Source organism: Sitophilus oryzae, unplaced genomic scaffold, assembly GCF_002938485.1.
Source record: "Sitophilus oryzae breed Bouriz unplaced genomic scaffold, Soryzae_2.0 scaffold_682_pilon_pilon, whole genome shotgun sequence".
Classification (NCBI taxonomy): domain Eukaryota; kingdom Metazoa; phylum Arthropoda; class Insecta; order Coleoptera; family Curculionidae; genus Sitophilus; species Sitophilus oryzae.
Genome location: NW_022147287.1, coordinates 1,866,875 through 1,893,422, shown reverse-complemented (window position 1 = coordinate 1,893,422; position 26,548 = coordinate 1,866,875). Strand labels below are relative to the sequence as shown.

The 26,548-nt window shown below is 32.5% G+C and overlaps 1 protein-coding gene across 1 annotated transcript in view; it reads left to right on the top strand.

Annotated features, from left to right (window-relative positions):
- LOC115888072 overlaps nt 1-26,548 on the top strand; it is a 417,007-nt gene that overhangs the window by 34,945 nt on the left and 355,514 nt on the right. Inside the window, exons 2-3 of the mRNA XM_030907644.1 lie at nt 1,148-1,245; nt 1,332-1,466. Coding sequence (XP_030763504.1) covers nt 1,240-1,245; nt 1,332-1,466 — 141 coding nt within the window. The 5' untranslated portion in view covers nt 1,148-1,239. The remainder of the gene's footprint in view (nt 1-1,147; nt 1,246-1,331; nt 1,467-26,548) is intronic.

The following is a 26,548-nucleotide window of genomic DNA, read 5'->3' as shown; positions in this document are numbered from 1 at the left end:
GACAATCCGAAGATTGTTCTTACTTAAACCCAGGAAGAGCTGTTATTTTTCTTGATCATAAGCTCTCAGAAACTTTTTCGAGTGTCTTAGACCGTTGCAAGATTTCCATTCCAGGTTGCGGATGGAAAAGTTCTTGAGTTCCGCCTTGAGTTGGTTACCACTTGGAAAGCAGAACGGTTCTGGTCCAGTTAGTGGAGTGTTCGCTCCTTTCCTAGCTAGATTATTTGCTTCTTCATTGCCTTCTATCCCTTGGTGAGCAGGCACCCAGAGTAGGAGGACTTCGTTTTCTTTGCCTAATTTATTCAGCTTCTCTATGCATTTTTGACCAATTTCGAATTGATTGATACTGAGTTGATCGCTTTTAACGCTGCTTGACTATCAGACAATATGGCTATTTCTTGTTTCCGATAGTTCCTATCTAAGATAAGTTGTACGCATCTTGCGATAGCGTAGATTTCTGCCTGTAGGATACTAGGGTAAGTGCCCATTGGTTCGGAGTATTTAGTTCCCGTATTGGTTTTGGAAGCATCAGTATACCAAGTTATGGTATGGTCTTTTAACTGCTGGGCAAGCGTTTCGCTCTTCCAATCCTTTTTATTGCTCAAAACTACATTGAGATGTTTCTCAAAGTTGTACGTTCTTGGCATATCGTCCACTGGGAGTTGCAGGAGTGGCATTTCCTTTTTGAGGGTGTTCCAAGCCCCTGATCTGACAATTCTCCCAGTACTAATTCCGTTAGTGACCATTCTAATCATTGTCGCATTGGCATATCTACCAATGACAATGTGCAGTGGTGTCAGATCTAGAATGACCTCCATTGCTGCTGTTGGACAGGTTCTCATGGCTCCTGTGGTGCAAACGCATTCTAGTCTCTGGACTTTGCATAGGTTTAGCCTTGCCGTCCGTTGCTCTAGTAACACCTTGTAGTTACGAAACAAAGCAGAATCGGACCTATGTTGATATGAAAAATAAATCTTATTTTTACGTGAGGAGAGATCCCTACGAGAGATGGCACTTGTTTTTTGAAACACCCTGTATAAGTTATAAGAAAATGATAAGGTCACAAATTTTGTTGTCATGATATTATTTGTATGCATTATTTAATGCTTTTAATAAATTTTAATCAAAATTTTCTTTTGTTTTTCAGTTTACCATGAACCATAATCAACAAGAACAATACCTACATTGTACTATAGGACCAGATGGAATGCTGGGCTAATATATCCATTTTAATAAGAAATGGTGGTATGTGTTTATAATTTTATTAATTTTCATCTATTCTATATTTCTACGTTCACTTCATGTATAAATAAATTAATGTCTCTTTACAGTTAACCACCGAGTGGGCCCAAGTTGAAGTTATAGAGCTCATAAACGACGGCTCCGGATTGGCTTTTGGAATTATTGGCGGCCGTAGTACCGGAGTCGTGGTCAAAACTATTCTTCCGGGAGGCGTAGCTGACAGGGTGAGTACTTTTTAGTGTTTAATATTCCATTCTGTCGTATTTTTACTAGCTTATGAATCAATTTTTAGGTAGACCAAAAAGAATTTACATTTTTAAATACTTATACTGCTTATATAGTGTCCGGCAATAGTGTGTCGGGCATATGTAGCTCCTATAATAAAAAACTTAGAAATTTTGTAATAGTGCAAACTTGAAGTATACAGGGTGATTCCTGTAAGTCGCTCATGCTTTCGAGGAATGGTAGGGGACGTCGAAATATTAATTTTGATATAGCACATTATGGGTCGGAAATGCCTCTTACGCAAGATACAGAAAAATATTTTAACTTTTACAGGGTGGCTCAAAAAAGTGTGAGTGGTGATGGATGGAAGCCAAAAATGCAATAATATACATACACACCCTATTTTTTATGTTATTTTTAGATTCTGCATAAAATTCTATAACTTTTTTATGTATAATATTATATACCTAAAATTAATAGTTTTTGTAAAATTTTAATTTGTTTAAGCAAATGTTAGATTTCAGTGTCGTAAAAAATTGTCATTGATGCCATTGTTTCTGAAGTTAGAGTACTAAAATTTGGTAGAAGAGTTTTATAGAGATGAAGAAAAATATATATGTAAAGATATTTTAGTTAGATGCTACAGGGTGTTCAAAATATATTTATGAATTCCAACTACTTAAAATTAAAACATCCGAAATTTTTTAAATGACACACCCTATATATTATCATTTTTTTCTGATAGATTTTACAAAACTCTTCAACTATACCTATTTTTAATATTTCGCGATTTATTCCAATTTTTACCCATATTTTAATACAATTATGGGGTAACATCATAGTTGCCATGACGTAACTAAAGTCATAATTATCAAAATTTAATGTCTGTTAAGCATGTCAAGAACAGAACTTCAATTTTAGTTTAATTTGTTGTAATATGTAATATGTATAGATGGTAGAGAAAATAGTTACAGATATATATATATATATATATATATATATATATATATATATATATATATATATATATATATATATATATATATATATATATATATATATATATATATTTTATATTATATAGTACATTGCTAAGTACTATAGGAATAGATGTAGATTATCTAGAAAACATTTTCAGTGTGTAATGGAACGGTTCCGCGGCAGTAGTAATTAGTATTCCGAAATGAATTATAAACCAGAATTGCTACGAGAAAAAAATATTTTATGTTGAAGAAAATTCCTATACCTATCAGTAATCGTCAACAACTAGCTAATCTAGTATTACCCTAATCTATGGCTATTCGCGCCAAGGGAATATCTAAGTCTCATCTTTCATAACATAGAAATACGCCAAGAACTTCACGACTGTGACTTTAGTTTACTTATTTATATTTTAAACACCCTATAGCATCTAATTAAAATATCTCTATATATATTTTTCTTCATCTCTATAAAACTCTCTTACCAAATTTTAATAGTCTAATTTCATAATCAATGGCATCACTGACACTTTTTCACCACACTGAAATCTAACGTTTGTCTAAACAAACTCAAATATTACAAAAACTGTTAATTTTAGGTATATAATATTATATACCTATAAGAAAGTTATAGCATTTTACACAGAATCTAAAAATAAAATAAAAAATAGGGTATTGCATTAAAAAAAAATATTTCTGCCACACTTTTTTGAAGCACTCTGTATACTCTATAATCGTTTTAAAATATGTACTTCAACCTTGTCTATAACTTTTATATTTAACATTTTTTTGTAAACTTCGAAACAAATGAGATAATGGACTTTAATCTATCGTTGACTCACCCTGTACATATTTTTAATAGTTATTTTTTTAGTTTTACGCGCTGGGTATATACAAAAATAATTTTATATAGTTTATCCATAACAATTTCTTAAAACTATTCTATTTATTATTTTTTTTGTAATTTTCATAATATCTTAACCTTTACATCATCGTTGGCTCACTCTGTACATGTGTTTATAGCATTACATACGAATATATGGGTCTTCCATTGACTATAAATTACCAGCAATTGGTTTCCATCTGTTGTGAGCATTATTTCATTACGTTTTAATTGTATTTTTTAATTACCAGTAAAAACTATAATCATTTAAATATAATTTATTTAAAAAAAATAGTTTATATTAAACAAAAATGAATTAATAAAAAGAAATTTTAATTATCAGTTGCTTCTATGATCTAAATCAAGCTTTAAATTACTCAAAAAATTAGTCTAGAATCGGCTTTAGCTCTCCGCTTGACTTACAACGCAGAGCGCTGTTTGGGAAAATTCGAAGAGTTAGCCATGGATTGACAATTGTCAAAATAACAGAAATAAAAAACTGTCTACGGTAAAAATGTTCTTTATTCTCGCGAATAACAATTATTTTTGTTAAATATTATTGAATTATTTTGTGTATATGTGTAAAACGTGGTATTTCTGTTTAAGTATTGTTTGATTTGTGTTGCAAAGTCGAATTTTAGCTGTAAAGTAGTGTCCCTGCTCTGATAGAGGCTTAATGTAAGTAATGCCTTGCTTTTAGTAATATTGCATGTTTCTGATCTTCCTTTAAACGGAATTTGCGGTATGTCTGAGATATACATGCATAATTTATTGCAAAATTAATACATAATTGTTAAAGCAGTAGCATCAAAATGTTGAGAAATCAAAATAATACACAGATTAGTTTAAACATTACAAAACGAGTTTTTTTAATACCTGCACTTGAAAGTTATTTTTTAGTTTCTGTTTTATAAGGTTTTATAGTTTTATGGCATTCATATGGCATTTGTCAAGTATTTCTGTATCTTTCAAAATAGTTTAGAAACTAGATTGATATACAGAGTGACTTTTGATGATTCACCTAAAAGTTTATTGTTGGCATTTATGTCTTAGGTTTCGTTTTTTTTGTAAGATATGGCAAAAACATAAATATTAGCAAACAATATTATTAATTATAGATATAAAGGGTGATTCAAATAAACTTTTAACATTAATATGGTTTGTTAAGAGGAATACTGTATATTATTTTTTATTGCTCAAGGGAATTGCCAATCGAATACACATACAGGGCGATTTTTAAATAAATGCAAATATGTTTAGGAGTGATACAAAATAAAGAGAATATAAGTTCAATGTCACTGTTTTCTTTTAGATAATGTTACTTCATTTTAATACTATTTCTAAATTAGGGCAACATAAAAAAATACAGGGTGGCCCATTAGTGCAAGGAAAGCCAATATCGTTGTTCGTCACAAAGATATTAAAAAAAAGTTTTATGTAAATGTTGAATGGGCTTTATAAAGGTGCATTTCCTAAACATATTTTTATATAGAGCGTCCCAAACAAAAGTAATAATAAAGTTGTAAGTTTTTTAAAAAAATGGGGTTTCAACCATTTTTTTGTACAGGATTGAGTTCAGCATTAACATTCTGAATATACAGGGTGTCCCAATATTCCGTGGACATAGAACTACTACATATTTCTGGAATCAAAATAAGTTCATTGGACATAATTTACCTCTATACGAAAGTGTTTCGTTTGTCCGCTAGAGGGCATCAAACTTTAAAAATAAACACATTTTTTCAGATATTTTAAAAACCGTTATTCCGATTTGAATGTTTTGCCAAGTGCTTTAACATTTAACTTTTACAAAAATTAAGAAAAAGTACGGGAAGGGTGAAAACTAAACCCCTACAAAAATTTTAGTAAAAATATTTTCCAGCTTCACCGACGACATATTTTCTCTTTGTAAAGTGGTCCTTCTAGTATTTACTATATTATTATTAAAATTATATACAGGGTATTTTTTATGGCGTGGTTGCGACCTCGCAATATTTTTAATGTTATATCTCAATTTTTTTAAATACAACACCCCTTATTTTTTTCTTCTTTTTCTACCTACATACAGTGGTGGCCAAAAGTATGGAAACTTTTTACTTTTTAAAATATCACAGAAAATATTGCTATGCTTAAACTCTCAGAAATATAAATGAACAGCTTATCAGCAAATAAAAGTATTCCAAAAATTACACAGCGAAAAAAATCTGTTTAGCAGTTTTTGTAGGAGAACAATAGATTTCTTGTAGCCAAAAGTATGGAAACCATAAATAAATACATTAAAATTATTTAGTTTAAGCTGATAAACGGTACGATTTGCTTCAGATAAATATAAACATCATGCCCAAGTCTAAATATTTCTCTACGGATTTAAAAATAAAATAGTTGAATTATACAAGAGCGGTTATAAACAAATTCAAATAAGTAAAAATTTAAACATTTTAAAAGGCACCGTTTCGAAAATAATTCGTAAATTTAATAAAACAGGGAAGGTTTCAACAGCTTTTAAGTCAGGAAAACCAAGAAAGTTGTGCAACAGGACAATGAAAGTAATGAAGAGAATATCAATGGGAGATCCAAAAAAACATCCACAGACATTTCTCGAGAAATGGGTGAAAGGGGAATATCGGTGTCTGCACGCACGGTGAGAAGAAGGTTGGATGACATGGGACTTTTTGGAAGAGTTGCGGTGAAGAAACCACTAATACCAAAGAAATATAGGATGGCCCGCTTTAAATTTGCTCAAGATCATCTCACCTGGTCTTATCAGAAATGGAATACTGTACTGTTTAGCGACGAAAGTAAGTTTCAACTGTTTGGTAGTGACGGGAGACGTTATGTCCGAAGACCAAAAGGTACACGGTACAGCCATAAATACCAGATGCCCACAGTAAAATATGGGGGTGGGAGTATAATGGTATGGGGGTGTTGGTCCTTTTGTTAAAATTGATGGGATAATGGACCGTTTTTTGTACAAAGACATATTGGAGAATAATATGCTGCCTCATGCTGATGAAGAAATGCCACTCAGATGGTTGTTCCAGCAAGACAATGATCCCAAGCACAAATCTCGGTTTGTTCAAAATTGGTTAAATGAACATAATGTTCCACTAATGGATTGGCCCTCACAGTCTCCGGATCTTAACCCCATAGAAAATTTATGGGATCATTTGGATAGCAAAATTCGAAGCCATTCTATTTCAAATAAAAATGAATTATGGGAAGTGCTAACAACTGAATGGGCGGGCATTTCCAGTAAAGATTGTACGAGATTGATCGATTCGATGCCACGAAGATGTAGAGAAGTAATTAATTCAAAAGGGATATATAAAAAAAGGGATATTCCACTAAATATTAGTAATTTTTACATTATCTTGAATTTTAATAAACATTCTTCTTAAGTTTCCATACTTTTGACCAAGAAAATATTCATAATTTTTTATATATTTTTTGATATGTATTAGGTTTTGTAGGAAATTATTTGTAGGTCACGATTATATAAGTCGTTTTATTTCATATTTTAATTTCTCAGCATAAATGACAAATTAAAGAAGTTTCCATACTTTTGGCCACCACTGTACATACAGCCGTTACTCGCTGACGAGTATTCGACACACATAAAGAAGATGGTCACGCAAGGCGTTTTCTTTCATGAGCTTTTCTGTGACTGAAAAGCCCGATACGTGATGTTATCTACCTACCGCACTCCGGACATTCAAAAATCTCATTGCTTTGTTGCCTCTTTACTTTTTGGTTGCCGCTGTTAACTGAGTTTACAACCCTTCTCCATTGAGTTCTGTTGTGAGCTGCTTTTTCCCACTCATTCTGCATGTTAATTCCCTTTAAATTTTCGTGGAAAATGTCCTTGTATCTTTTCAGTTGTCCACCCGGCCTCCTCTTACCGTCCACAAGCTCACCGTAAAGCAGAGATTTTGGTATGCGGTTTTCTTGCATTCTGCATACGTGACCAGCCCATCTTAAGCGGGATTTTGTGACCATGACTTCAATACTCTCGCAGTTAGATTTTTCAAGGACCGATACGTTTGAGACATGATGGAACCACCGGACTCTTAAGAGTTGTCTAAGGTGTCTCTGTTGCAACTTGTTCAATGCGTTCATGTGTCGGCGGTAAGGCACCCAGGTTTCGCTCCCATATATCATGGTGGGGATTATAATTGCTCGGTATACTGCAAGTTTTGTTTTTGTACTCAAGTCATGATTGTAGAAAACCCTGTCTTTTAATTTCCAGAATGCTCTTGAGGCGCTACAATCCTGTGCTGAATTTCAGAGTCAATATTGGCCTTTTCCGAAATCAAACTGCCAAGGTAATTGAATTCCGCCACATATTCCAATAGTTCTTCTCCGATTTTTATAGCATTGTTGTGATCTTCCGGGTGAGTGCACATGATTTTAGTTTTGTCGATGTTTAGCTTAAGGCTCAAAGCCTCGTATGCCCAGGTATATGTGTTCAACATTTCTTGTAATTGTTGTACCGTGTTTGCAACTAGAGTGCAGTCGTCAGCGTATTGAAGTTCTGTGATAAATTTTGTACGTGTTTTTGCCCTGAGTCTTTTTATGTTGAACAGACCGCCGTCATATCAGTATCTAATGCCCAATCCTCTCTCCTGCAGTTTGCTGTCCACTATAATGGAGAGCGCTGCCATGAATATGTTGAATAGGAGAGGCGCTAAGACACATCCCTGCCTAACTCCTGTATTTGTTAGGAATGGGTCTCTCAGTGATCCATGATGTGACACTCTTGACTTGTTGTTTTGGAGGCTTTTACACACTGAAGAAATTTGTTGGGTACTCTGAACTTTTTCATAATTGCCCAAAGCGCATCTCTGTTCACAGAGTCGAAGGCTTTTGTTAGATCGATGAATGCAACATAAAGTTTAGACTGTTGCTCTTTTACTTTTTCCTGTAGTTGACGGATGGAAAATATGGAATCGACGGTGCCGCGATTAGTACGAAAACCCGTTTGCGTCTTCTTTTTCTATATTATTAGGCCATTTAAGAAAATGGATAAGGCAGGTTTTGAAACTTGACGCCTCAAATATTGGAGTGTTGACCATAAAAAATACCCTGTATAAGATAATGAAAATATTCCTTCACGGATTTATTGTATTTCTTTAGTCGACTGGCTGTGTCATAAATATAGGCTGTGATAAGACAATATATTATTACTTTGCAATCATCAATAGCATTTTTTAATTTTATTCTAAAAATTTCATTTAGAAGTAATTTCCTTAGAGAACTTTTTATTCTTATTATGTTCAAAGGACGAGGCAATTTATTAAATTGCCTTCTGAATATTCTACAAGGCAAATTAATAGTAAAGAAGTACGGGGAATCGTTTAATTTGTAATCCATTAAACGTGACAGTGATAAATCGCCGTCACGGAGACACCTTTTAACAATATAATGATAATGTTTTTCCTGTAAACATCTCTAAAAACAACAAAAAAAGTCAATTAAACGATCAAAATAACGTTCCCGTAAAACGTCTTTTTTGTCGCTCTTCGTAATTGGGTTTGAGAAATGTTAGCGCTAATTGCAAAAACGAAATTATTTAAGCGTAAAACGAGGATATTGCGAATTTTTCAGTTTGATGATTTTTAATTAGCACATTTTTTACGATCGAAAAAAAAACGGCGTCAAAGAAGGCTGAGGAATGACAATCGAATGCAGTGTGCGAAATGCCTATTTCACACACTGCATGTAAATTATATGGAATTTTGGAATTTTGATTTTTGGAAAATGAAGAACTAAATTATAACTAATTATTTATTTCGAAATATTCAAGAATAAACAAATGACAAATATCAAACTGAACACTAATGCATATTCTAGTTATTATTTACAATATTAACATTAATAGTACAACCAGTACACCAACCAATATTTAATCCCAAACTAGATAGTTCTGATTTTGCTTGAGATATGGGGGTTTTAAAACTTGAGACACTATCCAATTTTGATGCAGAGGTACTTGATCCTGGTATTTGACACTTTAAAATTTTATTTGATATTTGAATTTTATTGTTTATTGAATCCTCGACGTATCCCTCGGCCACTGTCGAAGATTTCCATCCTCCGTGGCGCTTCAAACTAAATATATCACCCCCTGCATTAACAAGGAGTGTGGCTGACAGGGGCGGATACAGGAATTTATTTTAGGGGAGGGGGCCCGCGCCAAAATTATCATCGATTGTGATTTCCCAGCCGTCTTCGACGCCGTTTTTTTTCGATCATACGGTATAATCTGTGCAATATTTCGTCAAACCACAGCTGGAAATATATTGTCGATACGACACGTTCAATACAAACGAAAAGAGGACGTCTGAAGCAGGAAAATTGACTATAATTTTTCTGGAATTATGCCAGAACGCTCTCCAGATTTTCTCCTTTTTGTCGATTCGCCTGCCATAGAGCCGGAGCTTCGTGTAAGTGGCTACTTTATAATTAAAGAGTTTTTTATGGCAGCATAAGGTGGAAACGTAGAAGGAAATAATAAAACGAGGGAGAAATGTTTTCCACGGAAATATATCTCCGAGCTGAAATGAGTTTTTTCGCTGCAGGTTTAATAAATTTGAATTATTTTTTAGACCGGTAACACATACACAATTTTGATGTATTTTAAAGTTTTATATTTGATGATTTTTTAAGCAATTTGTAGCTGGATTACTTGACTTTTTAGTATCTCTTTCTAAATTAAAATTACAATTTTTCATCTGTCAATTATACGAGGTAAAATAAAATGTTGATATTTTGGTGAAAGTTTGAACTACCCTGTGGAATATGTTAACAAAGCAAGGAATTTAAAAATCATTTTATCATCGAGGTACCTACGCCTTTTCTCGATAGATTGTTTTTTGATTCATCTCAATTAGCTTTATTTTTATTGGAGGTATTCGCTTTTGAATAAGACAGTAACGATTTACAGCAATTTAAGCAATTATTTTGGGTTATCAACACACACTTATAAAATAGTGTTTATTGTTTTTGTAGTGTTATTGTCATTGAAAAGTTATATTATTATTGTTTATTAACATTTACTCTAGTAGAGATGGTTTTAAGTTCTGAACTATCGGCTATTGTTGCTTTAATTCATCATGGTAGAGATTAACTTTTGGACTTAAAAACATATCTCTGCTAGAGTAACTGCCCAACAGACAATAATAATATGACTTTTTATAAACAGTGACATACAACGACAAGCATGCTTAGCGGTGACTGGTGCCTTTCATTCTACGCTGTCAAAAGCTATGGAACCCCTACTCGACTTACCTCCTCTTCAAATTCTTTTGGAGAAAGAGGCGAGGTGGGCTACATATAGGTTTGACATATATGGCACGAGAGAGCCAAGGATCAATCATGTTCATACAAAACCGCAGCAAAACTACAGTCGGATGAGATTCTGGGAATGGTTATCGGATCTCACACTACCTTTGAATAAGAAGACTAAGAAAGGAGCATAATGCTATCCATGTATTCATGCATGGTGGGCGGAAAAAGCACCCTAGGGTGGAGATCGTTGACACTTCTGTTTGACGATTCATTTGACACATTTGAATTTGATTTAAAATATTATGGATTTGTCAGTCTTTACGGAGCTTATTTTATGTTATTTATTATTTATTCTACTACTGATAGTTGTATAAAGGTAGTAAATCTAGATGGAAATTGTGGCAGAAATTAAATTAACAGTTACACTATCGCGATTTATCGAAAAAGACTCTAAAATAGTTTGTTGTGTAGCATGCGGTAGATCTCGGCAAAAATCGATTGAAATAATGGAACAACTTTTCGCTAGTAAGTGACTATATAATATACATACGTGTAGTAAACAGATCATTTATGAAATTCACTTAAATTAACTAATTATATATTTTTTCTTGCATTTTTGCTTTTATTTACTACTTGTCAAAGATTAGATGTCAAAGAATTTGGATACGTCAATTTGATTTACCAGATTTTCCTGCTTCAGTAGCGTATCGGATGTTTGTGTTAATAAATAATTATTATAACTTATCTATTTTTATTAGAATTATATATTTTTGCAATAATTTTAATAACTACCAACATTTATTCACAACGTCAAATAAAACAACATATTATTGAGTCTACCCCACGCCTACCCTATATCATAGTTTTACATTTTTTAAATAAAATTAGAACGGCACTGATAAACCGGAATTTAAGTCGGCCATATTTCATATTTGAGGCCCATCGCGGTGGACCTAAGATTTTTGATATGCTCCTTCCTTAGTCTTCTTATTCAAAGCACACTATCAATCCAACTCTTGACACGCACCTCCAACGTCCTGTTTCCGAATAGGGACGAATGGGATAAGCCGAGAAACGGCTTATTACATGCGGAAATGTGTTGGTATACGGACGGATCCAAAAACGATAAAGAATTTGGCGCAGGAATTTTTTGCAGCAGTCCAAAGACTGAGATCTACCTAAGTCTTGGAAAACACACCACAATTTTCTAAGCTGAGCTATATGCTATTGAAATCTGTGTGCAACTGCTGGTAGAACAGCAATACACCGGGAAAACAATACACATATTTTCGGATAGTCAAGCCGCGTTGAAAGCACTTGAGACAACGAAAAGCACGTCTATGACGATTCTTCATTGTAAGAAATTACTCAATATATTAGGAGATAGGAACAAAGTATCGCTAATATGTATACAGGGACATGTCGGCCTAAAGGGAAATAAAGGTGCTGATTCCCTCGCCAAAACTGGTGCAGGCTCACCATTTGTGGGCCCAGGACCGACACTTAGCGTACCAAAAAATCTCGCAAGAGACAGGCTCTGTGAATGGGTTAGGGGAGCGACGCGACGTTTCGGGACTTTTATGACAGTCCCAGAATGGAACATGCCAAGATAATCCTAGCAGGGCCATCCAAACGTAGAACAGATGAACTCCTAAAGGCTGGTAGGAACGGAGCGCGTACGCTCACTGCAGTATACACGGGCCACTGCCGGCTGAGATCACAGCTACAGAGGTTGGGACTGGTGGAAGACGCCGAATGCCGACTCTGTATGGAAGATGACGAAACAATGAAGGCACGTTATGTGTATCTGCCTCGCTGGGGGCAGGACCAGGTTTAAGGTGTTTGGCAAACCCACGCTAGACCTATCAGGCCTAGAAGTCATATTACCCTCGGACATAACGGCCTATGTTAAAAGGCTGGGTCTTGAGGGTGAACTTTAATGCTATTTTTCTATTAAAGAGCTTGTAGAAACTGAGCCACAATAGGCCCTCGCGGCCGCAGTGGAGGGTACCACCTGAGACCCATTCTTAGTCAATACAATACAATAGACAGTGACATTACATAAATCATAAACACTATTTTATAGGTCTGTTGACTAGGACCAAAGGCAAAGGCATGGTTTTAATGTAAAATATACGAAAAAATGTTAGTCTTTTTCAAAAGTGAATATCTCAAAAAAAAATAAAGCTATTGAAATGAATCAAAAAACAAACTATCGAGAAAGGATACATCTAGATGATAAAATAATTTTTAAATTCCTTGCTTTGTTAACGTACTCTACAGGGGTGTTTCAAACTTTCACCAGAATATCGACATTTTGTTTTCCCTCATATAATTTACAGATGGCAACTTTCATTTTTAATTTAAAAAGAGGTACTAAAAAGTCAATTAATATCAAACCAAATCGGTCCGCTAGAAGACAGTATATAAAATTTAAAATACTATATAGTTTTTTTGTGCCGGTAAGTGTATATAATATTTTGTTATACAAATCTAGAGGCGGGCCTTCATGTTATTTTAAATGAATAAAACGTTGTGTGCAAAATTACAGAAAAAAATATCAGTCCAGAAGATTATTATTTCATAATTTTTCAGTCTGCTACTGTCAGACAAACACTGTATGATTTTATTTTCATTATGATATGTTTTATTTTGTACTACATATTTTTAATGGGATATCTAATAACTCAATTTTTACATCAATACAGTCCTCAAGAACAATTTATCACCTTTATGTTTAAAATCAGTTACATATTCCGGGTGAGTCTCAAAAGTGGCTAACCCCTATAACTTTTTTATTTTTTCAGTTAGAAAAACGAGATAGAGTATGTTAGTATATGACATAAATTAGGATTTATTGACGTATTCAATTGTTTTTGGTCACTTCCTGTTTCACCGGAAATGACAACAACTTTTACTTTATTCGATAGAAAATGACACTCTGAATAGAACGACATATCATCTGTCAACTTTTGACATTTTCGAATATGGTTTATTTGAAATTGTAACAAATGGTTCATAACGACAATTTTAGTCAAGTGTGTGTTATCAAATTATTCATAAAAAAATGCTTTTTCCAAATATGCTAATGAGCCACCCTCGTTCCATTTGAAAAAATTGAAATATGATTAAAAATACGATTTAGGTATCTTTTAACCGGCCAGAACAAGACACTAAAAACATTAGACGATCAGATCTATTTTTCCAAGGCTCCTTGATTACAAATTAGTGTTTTTAACATACCCATGGCACTCTATATTGAAATTTAAAATACAATTTTTTATTAAGCGAGAATGTCAAAAGTTGACATATGATAAGCATTCTATTCAGAATGTCATTTTCTATCAAATAAAGTAAAAAAATACCGAAGGTGCCATTTAAAAATCAAAAGTTATAGTTATTTCCGGTGAAACAGGAAGTGACCGAAAACAAATGAATACGTCAGTCAATCCTAATTTAAGTCATATACTAACATACCAAATCTCGTTTTTTTATCTGAAAAAATAAAAAAGTCATAGGGGTGAGCCACTTTTGAGGCGCACCCGGTATATTCTAATTTACCATAGGTATCATATATTCAAATTTTTTATTTATATTTTTTGTTTAATTTGATATTCATGTTATACGAGAATATATAAATGCTTGAAATAATAAACGGACCACTTATACAAAGATGTATAGTTGAATCACCAAAAAAGTCAGTTTTTCAATATCGTTCTGGCACATTTCCAGAAACATTAAAGCCAATTTTCAGCCGTTAGAGGAAACTCTTATTCTGTAAGACATTTATCACATTGTAAAATATGTTCCGTATTTCAGTTTTAGGATTGTTTTTTAATATATACGAGACAAACGGGTCGTTTTATCTGTTTAGAGAACTTGTTCTAAATTGATTAAGTATTGTACGATATATCTAAAGTAAAATACAGATGGATTAAAAATGTTCTACTGTATAGTTTTGAAAAATTCAAAATTAGACAAAAATATAATGTTCATAATAATCGATTACTAAAGTCTCCTTTATATCAATAAGAACAACTATTTAAAATATTTTTATGGTGATATTGGCATGAACTAAGAATACGTGCATATGTAAAAACATGCACTTACAGCTTGTTTTGATTCCTAGCGCTACAGGTAGACATTAAGAGTCCATTTCACTAGTTCAAAAAATAGCAAAATAAGCGTTCGGCATTTAACGTTTTATGTAAAACTGGCTAGGTATTTTTACACAAATGAAGACGAAAATTAAAGATAAAGAATGAATACTATATCCGTATTGTAGCACATTTTTAGACACCTCCTTTATTTTTAAGATTTTGATGGTCAAACATCGACAAGATATTCCTCATGTTTCGACTAAATGTTCTCAAAAATAAAGACAATTTAAAATTCCGTTACAATACGGAAATAGATTGAAGTTTTGTGATTACAGTGATATAAGTTATATGGTTTTGAAACAAATTGCTCGCTATTTTATGGCAAATGCTGAAGCTCTGCAAACTCTAATCAAGCCTTAATCAAAGCACGTGTGTTTAGAATTTTGGATGTGGCTTAACACGACAGAATGGGTTAAGCCTTAGGCAGATTTCTGAAATATAATATATGTTTCCTTCGGCCACACACCCGCTTAACCCGACCCCTGAGAACGACCCGAACAATAGACTCTTAATAATAGACCCTTAACCTTTTTTTTTATAGATGGGAAACGCCATTTACAGCCAGAGTGTGGGGGTCACCTCTCACCCGAGTTATACCTACTAAAAACCCATCTGTAGAGTTACCTCTCCAATCTCGGAACCGCCTTGCGGCATTACTTCATGACTGGAGATTGTTTCGCCACTTATGTCTGTGTCTGCCAAATTTTTATCTTTTCATCTTCCTGTTTTTTAAGCATGATGGCTCTCATCATCCTGGTGATTGCTTCACAGTTCTCTCTATTTTCCATCATAAGCTCGCCGACATTTTCCCTTGTTATTTTAACCTTGCATATTTGTTCCGCCGATGCTCTAGTCTCCAAATGAATACTACACTCGAATAATGTGTGATTGGCCGTGTCTGATGCTTCACAATACCAGCATTTTGTGGATTCTGCCTTAGTTATTTTAAACAGGTACTCTCCAAAAGCACCGTGCCCTGTCATCGCCTGGGTGATGTAATAGTCCGTTTTCGTCCACGTGTTGTTTATCCAAACCCTCACGTCCGGGATAAATATCTTAATTCGACCCTGGTATGCCTCCCATCTGTTCTGCCATTTGTCCAGTATTATCTTTCTGGCCTCTGATCGATACCCTGAGCCGTGCCTGTATATTAAATTTCTTTCCTCGATTTGTAGGATAATTGGGGGGATTTTTGCTAGAGCGAGAACAGCTTCTGTGGAAACTGTACGATACGCCGACACTACGCGTAGGGCTAGCAATCTGTTAATTTTCTCGAGGACTTTTTCATAGTATTTATAATCTGTTGCCCTGCTCCAAATGGGCGAGGCGTACAGGATCATCGAATGCACAACCGAGGCAAGCATTCTCCTCTTTCCGTCACTGGGGCCTCTAATATTGGGAGTGATTCTGGTCAGCTGTTTGATGGTATCAACCGTCCTGTCCCTGATTTTAAGGACATGTGTAGTCATGCGCATCCCGGAATCCAAAAAGCCAAACGCCCATATATTTTATTGCCTTTTGAGGTCTGATGTGGCAATTTCCCAATTGGATATTTAAGTTCGTCGTCTTGCGATGTCCTACGAGAACGACTAGTTCTGATTTTTCTGGCGCCAGATGTATGTCCATTCTATCCAACTTATTGGTTATAGTTAGGGCAGCTGTTTGTATCTTTTCTTCGAAGATAGTGATGGTCGGAACGGTAATCAGGACAGCCAGATCATCCGCATAAGCAATCAGTAGATTATATGGTCCAATATCGACCCTCAGGATCTGGTCATAGAAGATGTTCCACAAGGTCGGTCCTAGAATGGACCCCTGCGGTACCCCGCACGCCATCTTGTGTTTTTTGCCGTTTTCTGCAATTACATATCTTTTTGACAAGAAAGACTTAATCATAACGATGAGGTATTTACTGATCTTTATGCTCCCTAATTGTTCAACAATTCCTGTCCATGGGGTAGAATTGAATGCGTTTTTAATGTCTAATGTAAGCAGTGCCGCGTATCCCTTGTTCTTATACGATTTCGTTTTAATACGGTCTACGTTACTCGTAACAATGTTTAACGCGCCTATCGTAGATTTGCCTCTGCGGAACCCGTATTGGTTTGGGTGTAGTCTGTTTCCATCCTCCACTTCTTTCTCCAGTCTATCCCTCAGAAGACATTCTAACAGTTTGGCGCTTGCATTAATTAAACATATTGGACGATATTTTTTGTCTTGACTTCCATCTTTATTGGGTTTCTCTGCTAGAACAAGTTTGGCAATTTTCCACGAATTTGGAAACTGTCTGTTGATAAGACACTTGTTCAGGATCTCAGTGATTCTCTGCGGGTCTTGCATAGCAGCAATTTTGATAACTTCCACCATAGACCCTTAACCTAATCTCGCCAAGGAAGAATGGACCAATAAAAATTATCTACAGTAACGTAATATGGGTACGGTACCGTAACGCTAACTACGTAATAAAAAACCATTCTATTTTAAAATTAAAATTCCACCATTCCGTTTTAAAACTATAAATCCTTCAAAATGAAGGAATTAAACATTTAAAAAAGTTCTTCTGCATAATTTTGTATATCTCTTTATTATATTTATAATAAATATTTGTATTATTATACAGGGTGTTTCAAAAAACATGTGCCACCTCTCGCGGGGAGATTCCTCAAGTTAAAATAAGATTTATTTTTTTATATCAACATCCCAGTGAGCATTTTATTCCTTTAAGGGAAATGTGTTCTAGGTGACGCATGACGTCGTTGTTACGTTACCAGGCCCATCTTTTGCCTAATATGAAGCAATAAAACGCAGATACGTAACTGTTCCCTAATGTTTCCTAAATGTGACAAAACTTTGCTCACTGGGATTGGTCCGATTCTGTTTTGTTTCGTAGCTACAGGGTGTTAAAGCCTTAAACATTTTTTGATTTATTGTAATTTCCTTCCAAGTACTTTTAGCGTTTTGAATTAAATTTTTAGGGTAATAGTTACTATAAGTGCTACATAAATTTAATGCTAAAAATGGAGATACATTTACCAGGGACGTGCATATGGGTTATCACTGGAATATTTTTCAAAAAAAAAACATGTGCGCCACTGACTTTTTTCTTTTGATATCAAAATTTTGTAGGCCGCTTAATGCCAATTAAAAGCTATCTCTTGATATTTTGTCGGATTCGGCATTCTTGATGAGATAAACGCTATTATATTAATCACATTTAATAAAATTAAAATAAAAATAAAATTTATAGATCCATATATTTTTCCTAATTTATTATTAAATATTATTACTATTAGTTATTATTACTATTAGTCCAACCTACAGCAATTTCAAACAAAAAAATAATGGTATTTAAGATAATTACAAGAAACCTAATTTTAAAAAGTTTTAACATCCTCAATAACTCAAAAACTAAGCATTTTCATACCCATGTTTATAGGAACTTTTTTCATATTTGATCAGGAATCAATGAGTATTTATTTAAAACTTTCTCAAGTTAATGATATTAATTTTTTTTAAAGGTTGCTATTAGACTTGGATCAAGTCAAATTAATAAAATTGCGTTTATTCCATTAAGGAGGCCGAAATAGACAAAATAGCCTGAGACAACTTTTAATCGGCATTAAACGGCTTACAGTATTTCGCTAACAAGAGAAAAAAAAAGTCAGTTAGGTTAGGTTTGGTTTGCAAAAAAGCACGTGCTTTTTTAGAAAAATATTCCATATGCACGTCCCTGGTGAATATGTCGACACTTTTTAGCCGTAAAATATGTCGCATTTATGGTAACTTTTACCCTCAAAATTTCATACGAAACGCTAAAAGTACTTGGAAGAAAATTACAATAAATCGAAATTTTTTTAAAAATTATACACCCTGTAGCTACGAAACAAAGCAGAATCGGACCTATGTTGATATGAAAAATAAATCTTATTTTTACATGAGGAATCTACCCACAAGGGATGGCACATGTTTTTTGAAACACCCTGTATAATTAACTAACAACCTGTATATTTGCAGCCTTTCACTGCTGCTTTGAATATTCAAAAGATTAAATTTAGGCAACGATAAGCCAGGAAGCTGTTTAGTTCTACGTCTTCGCTTTTGTCTAAGAAAACTCTTTGTGTTAAGAAAACTTTCCAAAGCTCGACTGGAAGTGTACTTTCTAATTCCGGATTTTCAGCTTAAAATACTAAAGCATTAAAAAGATAAATTGTCGTTTTTCTAAACTATGTAGGTGGATGGCAAAACTCGGTAAAACTTCTTGTTTTAAATAGGAATATTTTTACAAGAGGATTATTTACATTTTCTGTCGAACAGTTTCTTTACAATTTGTACTAGAATTAATAAGGAACACTGTTTAATTTAATTTTTTCATAATTTCTTTAATTATGAGACTCACTTGTTATAGAGTATATTTATGTAGTATTAAGATACTCTACAGTATGTTCCCGGATTGTCTGTACAAAAGGAAAACGTTTTTTATTATTGACATTTTGAGAAATTGCATTTTTTATATAAATTTTTGTTTGTTTTAAAATGGGTAATGTATTTTCTAAAATTGAAGCAAAAATTTTAAGGCTTCGTTTCTCCAACCGTATCGAAGTTTATAATACTAACTATTTACTGAAGTTTATTTATTGATCAGATAATGTGTTGCAATATTAAACAAAATATTATCTTATACAGAGTATCTAAAAATTTATTTTAAATAATTACTAGCTTTAAACGGCAATAACTTGTTTATTTTCAGTGGAACACCGTGTATGTTTTACGAGAATCAGATGCACAATTTAATTGTCTATTAAAGTGTATTATACCATTTTTTACCTCTTATCTCTTCAAGTTTTCGTAGAAAATGCATTTTCTTATAATTTAGATCTCATTTATCACTATACCCATGGAATATTGACATTTTAGATTTTTTTTAATGATACGAATATTGTCGATATAGTTTGCCTATTCCATTAAAAGATAAAAAGCAGTTTAAATGTTTTTTTTTTCTTAAAGAGAACTAATTAATATGATCCCAGTATTCAAACTACATTAATCGACTGTTTACGTTAATTAATAATAATTGCTCCAAATACTAAAAAACTGAATTTTGTATGTGTATTAGACAGTGTGGTAAAAAGTAACACCATATAAATTTTATTTCATTTTTTGACGAATGCTTATTTATAACAGAGACGTTCATTTTTATAAGTTATTATGGTATTGATTTCTGAGCAAAATCTACATTTATTTAGAATAATTTATTAAATAAAACAATTAAATATATCATTAACTAATTTTTGGGCGGAAATAATGGTGGTATATTAATAATTGGTATACTCTTTTTCAAAGATTTAAATAGTTTTCTTTTTGTAAGCAAATGGGCTTGCAATATTATTATTTTTACTACCAGTACATTTTCTACATATGTATGTTGCTTTAAAAAAATTTAAAATGTCAATATTCCACGGGTATAGTAATAAAACTGATAAATGAGGTCTAAATTATAATAAAATGTATTTTCTAAGAAAACTTGAAGAGATAGGTAAAAAATGGTATAATACAATTTGATAGGCAATTATTTTGTGCATCTGATTCATGTAAAATATACAGGGTGTTTACTTTAAATTAAACAAGTTTTTGCCGTTGAAAGCTAGTAATTACGTAGAACTTTAATACCCTTGAAGAAATGAAGCCTTAAATTTTTTACTGCAATTTCACAAAATTGAGAATATATATTTCAAAAACGGTAAGGTTTAAGTGTGATAAACCTTAATCAAATTTACCTTTATTTCACTCGTAGAATCTAAAAATAGAATAATATACAGGGTGTTCCATTTAAAAATCAACTATAATATTTTTTACTGATTTGGGACACTGTATCTTGTAAAATTATTTTTAAATTGTAGCTCTAATAGTTCTTTAACGAACCCAAAACTTACAATTTGTAAAAATCTAATCGTTTAACTACAATACTCTGTGTCGTATGTGGTGAACAACCCTGTATACAAACAACCTGGAAATGACAACCCTAGTCAATGTTTTACATAATTTGTTTGATTACTATACTCATTTCATTTAAATTTGAATAGATAAATTTGTTTCAGTTTGCTTGATAATGCCGAAATTAATGCATACCTAATGAATTAAATCAAAAAATAAAAAATGTGAATTATTAATGAAATATAAGAAAAATAATCAGGGCGTACAAAAATAGACATAAAAGTATACATATTTTTAAATAAAATAAAATATATTTTACATTCTTTCTGATTTTTGATTTATTTACTTTCACTGCTTTTCATTAATCTTACAAAGGAATAAATCTACTAGGTCATTCTAACCTATCGCAATACCCTTCTCAGTGTGTCAGTCGTTTCTAAAAAAGGTCCATCCGTTAAGAGGGTCGTATATTTTCTTTTCCTGGCCCTTTTCGCTGTTATCTAAACCCCGGGTTAGTTTCACGCTCTATTTAATCTTTGGCCGTTGCAGGAGCTTTATTCTCACCGCTAACAAATAAATCAACGACAGAGGAGTGCAGCTATACGTATTTATAGTTTGAAATTGGTTATTTGTTTTGTTACAGGGATCGGTAAATAACGGTGTAGAATGTTTGTGGAGAATTTTACAACAAGGAAACCTATAATAGTGGGCGTTTAACTTTTATAAAATAAAATATGACATCGATTTATATATTTTAAATAAATATTTACTAAGTAACTAAGTAGTTGCAGGCTTCTGGGAATATGGCTACAGAAATATGGCATTATTTAACAGAGTTATGATGCAGTAAATATCTGGACAGACCGTCCAATGCAGAAACAGACAGAGACACAGGCATAGGGAGACCTTGTTATGATCCAAAATTAATCCATTTCGAATCGTAAACAAAACATCAGTATATTATATAGTTACAGCAGCATCTTGCAGAAAAAAGCAATTAATGTAAGATTTAAAATCAATTGTAGGTAGTAGAATAGTAAATATTCAAAGAAAGTTATACCGTGCTGGCAACTGTTGGGTCGGTATTTACATGTGTGGAAGTAAATCGCATAAGGATTTTATTAAGTCGGAGAGAGATAAATGCGACGGTGTGCTGTTGCGTTGTTGCCGGTACGCCTAACAGTAGTTTCGGCAAAGGAAAAATCTCCCCAAAAAAGAGGGTGTTAAATCGGGTTTAAATTATCCTATCTTACATCGAGTTAGTTCAAGGACAATATAATAATATTACTTTTTTAATTTAATTACTAGTTTTGAATTAACACCTCCTTTTTGACAATTTTCTTAATATACGAAAAGCGCAAAAATAAAGCGAAAACAAGTAATATTTTACAGCCCTTCTTTTACTTCCTAAAAATCGGTATTACCCAGGAACTGTTTCGTTTATCCATGGGCATTAAAAGTAAAAATCATTTTGCCAAAATATACCGTACCTTTGATGCAGTTTAGTTTGACTCTATTTCTAATAAAATTACTTTACTTCTTACTTAGATCAGACATTAATTTGACTAAAAAAAGCAACTGTTAAAGTAATGATTCTATATATTTTATCGCCACATTCGGCCACGTTTGTTAAAAATTTAAAATAAAAGATAAACAGTGTGGAAAAAAATGAAAACTACATTCTTCATTTTTGCGAATGCGAATGAATTCATTTAATATAATTTACTTTTTTTGCCACTTAAAATTATATAAATATCATTATATTGTATAAAATTTAAATGTTATAAATTATAATAGTTTGAACCACAGTGTAACTAAACTGAGCGTATTGAAGCGTAAAGTGCAAATTTTTGCATTAAATTTAAAATTATTAAAATTATTTTTTAAACTTTTGAAGGAATTTTGAATTTGCCAGCCAGATTCTAAAACATTGTTTTATGGACTATCGAACCGTTCTTTGTAGTTTTTTTCAATTATTGGTCAGGACTCATAATACAGGGTAAAACAAAAATATGCGCATTTTTAACAAAATTTTAAGTGAGCCTCATTTTGTGGAGGGATGGAGGAGATCCATTTTTTGTGGGTAGTTTGAAGGAGGTGTTTTATACCTCGGGACGTTTATGAGTTTTTTTGGCTATCGCTCTCCATTGCGATGTTTTCGATATTCTTATGATTGTCGGTAGAGTTTTAATACTAATAATTTTATCTCATTATGAAATGAAGATATCGTATTTTTAAGCATTGTGCATTTTAATGTATAATTAAATAAAGCAAACAAATAATTTTATAAAAATAAAAAGTGTTACAGTTATACAGGGCGTTAAATATTTATCTAGCTGGTATATTTAAATTATATGAACAGGTTTTATTATGTATCTTGGCATAACAAAAGAAGCATTTAACACTTTTTCATTAACGATACAGTATAATCACTTAACGATACAGTATAATCACTTCTGTCCATAGTAGCCTTTCATACATCACCTGTTTGTAGTCCGAATAAACACTTCAAGCAAAAATCATTTTTTGACCTAGCTTGGATACTAGGTGTAATAAATATTCGTAACCACCGGTGGTTAACCGGTGGTTACGAATATTTGGTTACGAATATGGTGGTTATTAAGAATTAATGGTCACGAATATTTCCGGCTTAGATTGATTGACCCATAATAATGAGGAAAAACAGTCATGAATACAGGGTGTTCCAGGCTGAGCGTGCATTAGAAGTTTCTAGAGAACCACAGTATCTAGATCGGAGATTTTATGCATATCATTGTTTTACAACGAGATCTATCGATTAAAAATATTTTCAATATGGCGACATTTCCGGAAATACCGGAAGTTGGCAGCAACATACACCTCAGCCTGGGACACACTGTATATCTCCCTTGAGTATAGTTTAAACTAACAATTTTATAAAATCATTTTGCATTTTTCGTGTGTTGTATACTTTAAAAATACTGACTTTTTTGTCTTTTTTGTTGCATATTTGTTGCGATTTTTAAATAATAGATATAATGAATTAACAACCTGTTTACAGCTTGTTAATATTTCTTTGAATATCCGGTGGATTAATTTTAAGCAACACGGTAAACTAGCAAGTTACTCAGTTCTAGCGTATTATTTTGTCTAGGAAAATAATTTTCGTTTTAGAATATTTCCAAAGGGAAAAGGAAGTATAATAAACGCTCTAATAAAGGAGTTAAATACTGAGTTTACTAAGTTTCCATTATAATTAAGAAAGCATTAAAAAGAAAAACGTATATTTAATGCCAATTAAACTTTTAGATACGTAATCAAGGGCGCGATTTTTAAATTCGTTGTTGCCAACCATGAACACATTCGGCGCCGGGCTGAATAACTGGAATTTAAATTTACCGCTGGGGATTCAGGTGGTCAAAATGTCAAGTGGCCTCATTTATTTATTTATTTTCTGACATTGTCATTCGTTTTGACACTATAGTTTTGTATTACGAGATTTTGGTTTAAATAAATAGTGTTGTGACACTTTAAGTTTAAAAATGTTTACTAGCAGACAAACATTGTCCTTTTTAGAACCTTTTTTAGTGCGAAGTATATAAGATAGCTTAATAGCCGTAAAAAAATGATCGCAACTTTGTTAGAATATTTTGAACGGGAAAGTGGAAGTAAAATGGCCCTTTATGTTCTTTAAGTGGTGTTAAGAAGGTGGTTTTTTTATGTAAATAATAACTGTTTATATATTTATAATTAATTTATTTTTTCTTAAAATATTTTCATTAAAAGAAAATATGTATAAGTGGGCACCGCTATGCCGGTCAAGCTTAATCATGTGACTAAAAGTTTATTTGATATGAACTATATATTTAATAATAATAATAATAATAAATAGTTTGTTGTTCAAATATAAATACAATACATATTTGTGCTGCCAAAAAAAATGTTGTTGAACAAAAGGCCTTTAAGTGCAAACATATCAATCAGTAGTTGAGAGTCTGTTGAAACCTACAATATAACTAAAAAACATACTAAAAAAAACTACAACAATACATACTAAAAAAATTACATTAAAACAAAATTGGCATTATGAATCACATTCAGCTTCTAGCAAGTTTTAAAGGGAAAAAAAGGAAAGAAAGAAGGGAGTAGGTATGAGTAAGTAAAGGGGTATCGTATATATAGCACATCAAAACAAAATGAACCATTTAAGTATCATGTCCTTCCACGCAACGAATGACGGAGAAGACAAGGTCGCCACCTGAGGCAACATTACGATATCACTGCTGGAGCAACAGCCCTAGCTTAATAGACTTCTTAAAGACTGGCACAGACTGTATATTGATGGTAAGACCACAGGCATTAATAAGTTTTGTTACATTATATCGATAAGACCTATTGAATATTTCTTTTCTATGCTTAGGCACTTTAAGAAGCCCTCTCGTACGCAAATCATAACCGCCCAAATCTTCGTTAAACAGAAGCTTAGAATACAAATAGTTTGGTAATTTCAACCTGAGAATTTTATAGGCAAAAAGGGTGGTATGCAATCGGAATCTGTTATACATATTTAACCACTTTGACCTAGTTAGAGAGTTTATTATTTACTATATTTTTTTTAGTTATGTGGGAGTTAAATTTTATCATTTATAAATTAAAACTTTCTTACAATAAATTTTTCTTAGCTGTGTTACTACTGTTATAGCATTTATTAAAAATATAACATGTAAATCAGGATTTATTTTTTACATAATATGTTGCTTTGCGATTCGCATTTGCTTGAAATTTTCATAGTTAAATGAACTGCAATTTCGCCGATTAGCTACAGTTTATTAGGTAAAGTTTTATTAAATTTTTATCTAATATTAACCGTCACAAGAAGCAAAAGAAAAGAAGATATCAAGAAAAAAAATAAAACAGATTTTAATGAATAAAATTCATATAGAACAAAAATGAATAAATTTATTATTTTCCATTAGAGTTTATGTCAGAAGCTAGTATTTAACAACTTAAATATTGCGAAAAGAACTTGAGTCCAGTACAATCATAAAGAAGAAGCATAGTAAACAAAACTATCCAACTTTACATTTACAGTTTCGTCTTTTAATTTCCCGAAAGATTTTACAAGAAAATAACTTCTCAACAGTTCTCTAAAAACGCTGCTATAACGAATGGAACGAAAGTTTGAAATCTAGGATCTCTAGAAACTATATTTTATAAGATATACATTTCTCTCAGTTCAAGTTGAAGTACGTAGAAAGTTATTAGAAGTTACGATATATTAAAAAATGTATTTTGCAAGGTCTTCAATAAGATTTATTCTGAAACAGAGAACTTTTTTCATAATATTGTAGACTGTAGATTGTAGATGGTATGGGAGGGGGGGAGTTAATTACCGTGACCTTATAGCTGTATTGAGTCTCCTTTTCTTGAGTTATAACTCATCATACAGTCATGATGATCACGACTACATAATATATCTTTTATTAAATAGATGATTTTTAACTATATTACTCAAAATCAGTGAAGAGCACACTGATTTTTCAAGGTAATTTTAGACAGATCGATATGCTAAAATTAAACAAATATATATTTTTTTGTTTTTAAATTAATAAAATTAAACAAATATATATTTTTTTTGTGCGAAGTGGAAGAGGCCATAACTCACCTCAAATTAAACAAAACCCCAGGAACCGACGGTGTCTCAGCTGAAATGATAAAGTTGATAGGGGAGGAAGGTGTGAAAATAGTACATAACATCTGCAATAAAGTATGGCAGTCTCGACAATGGCCTAAAGATTGGACTAATTCTGCTTTCATCCCAATTCACAAAAAAGGATCCACACAAAAATGCCAGAATTATC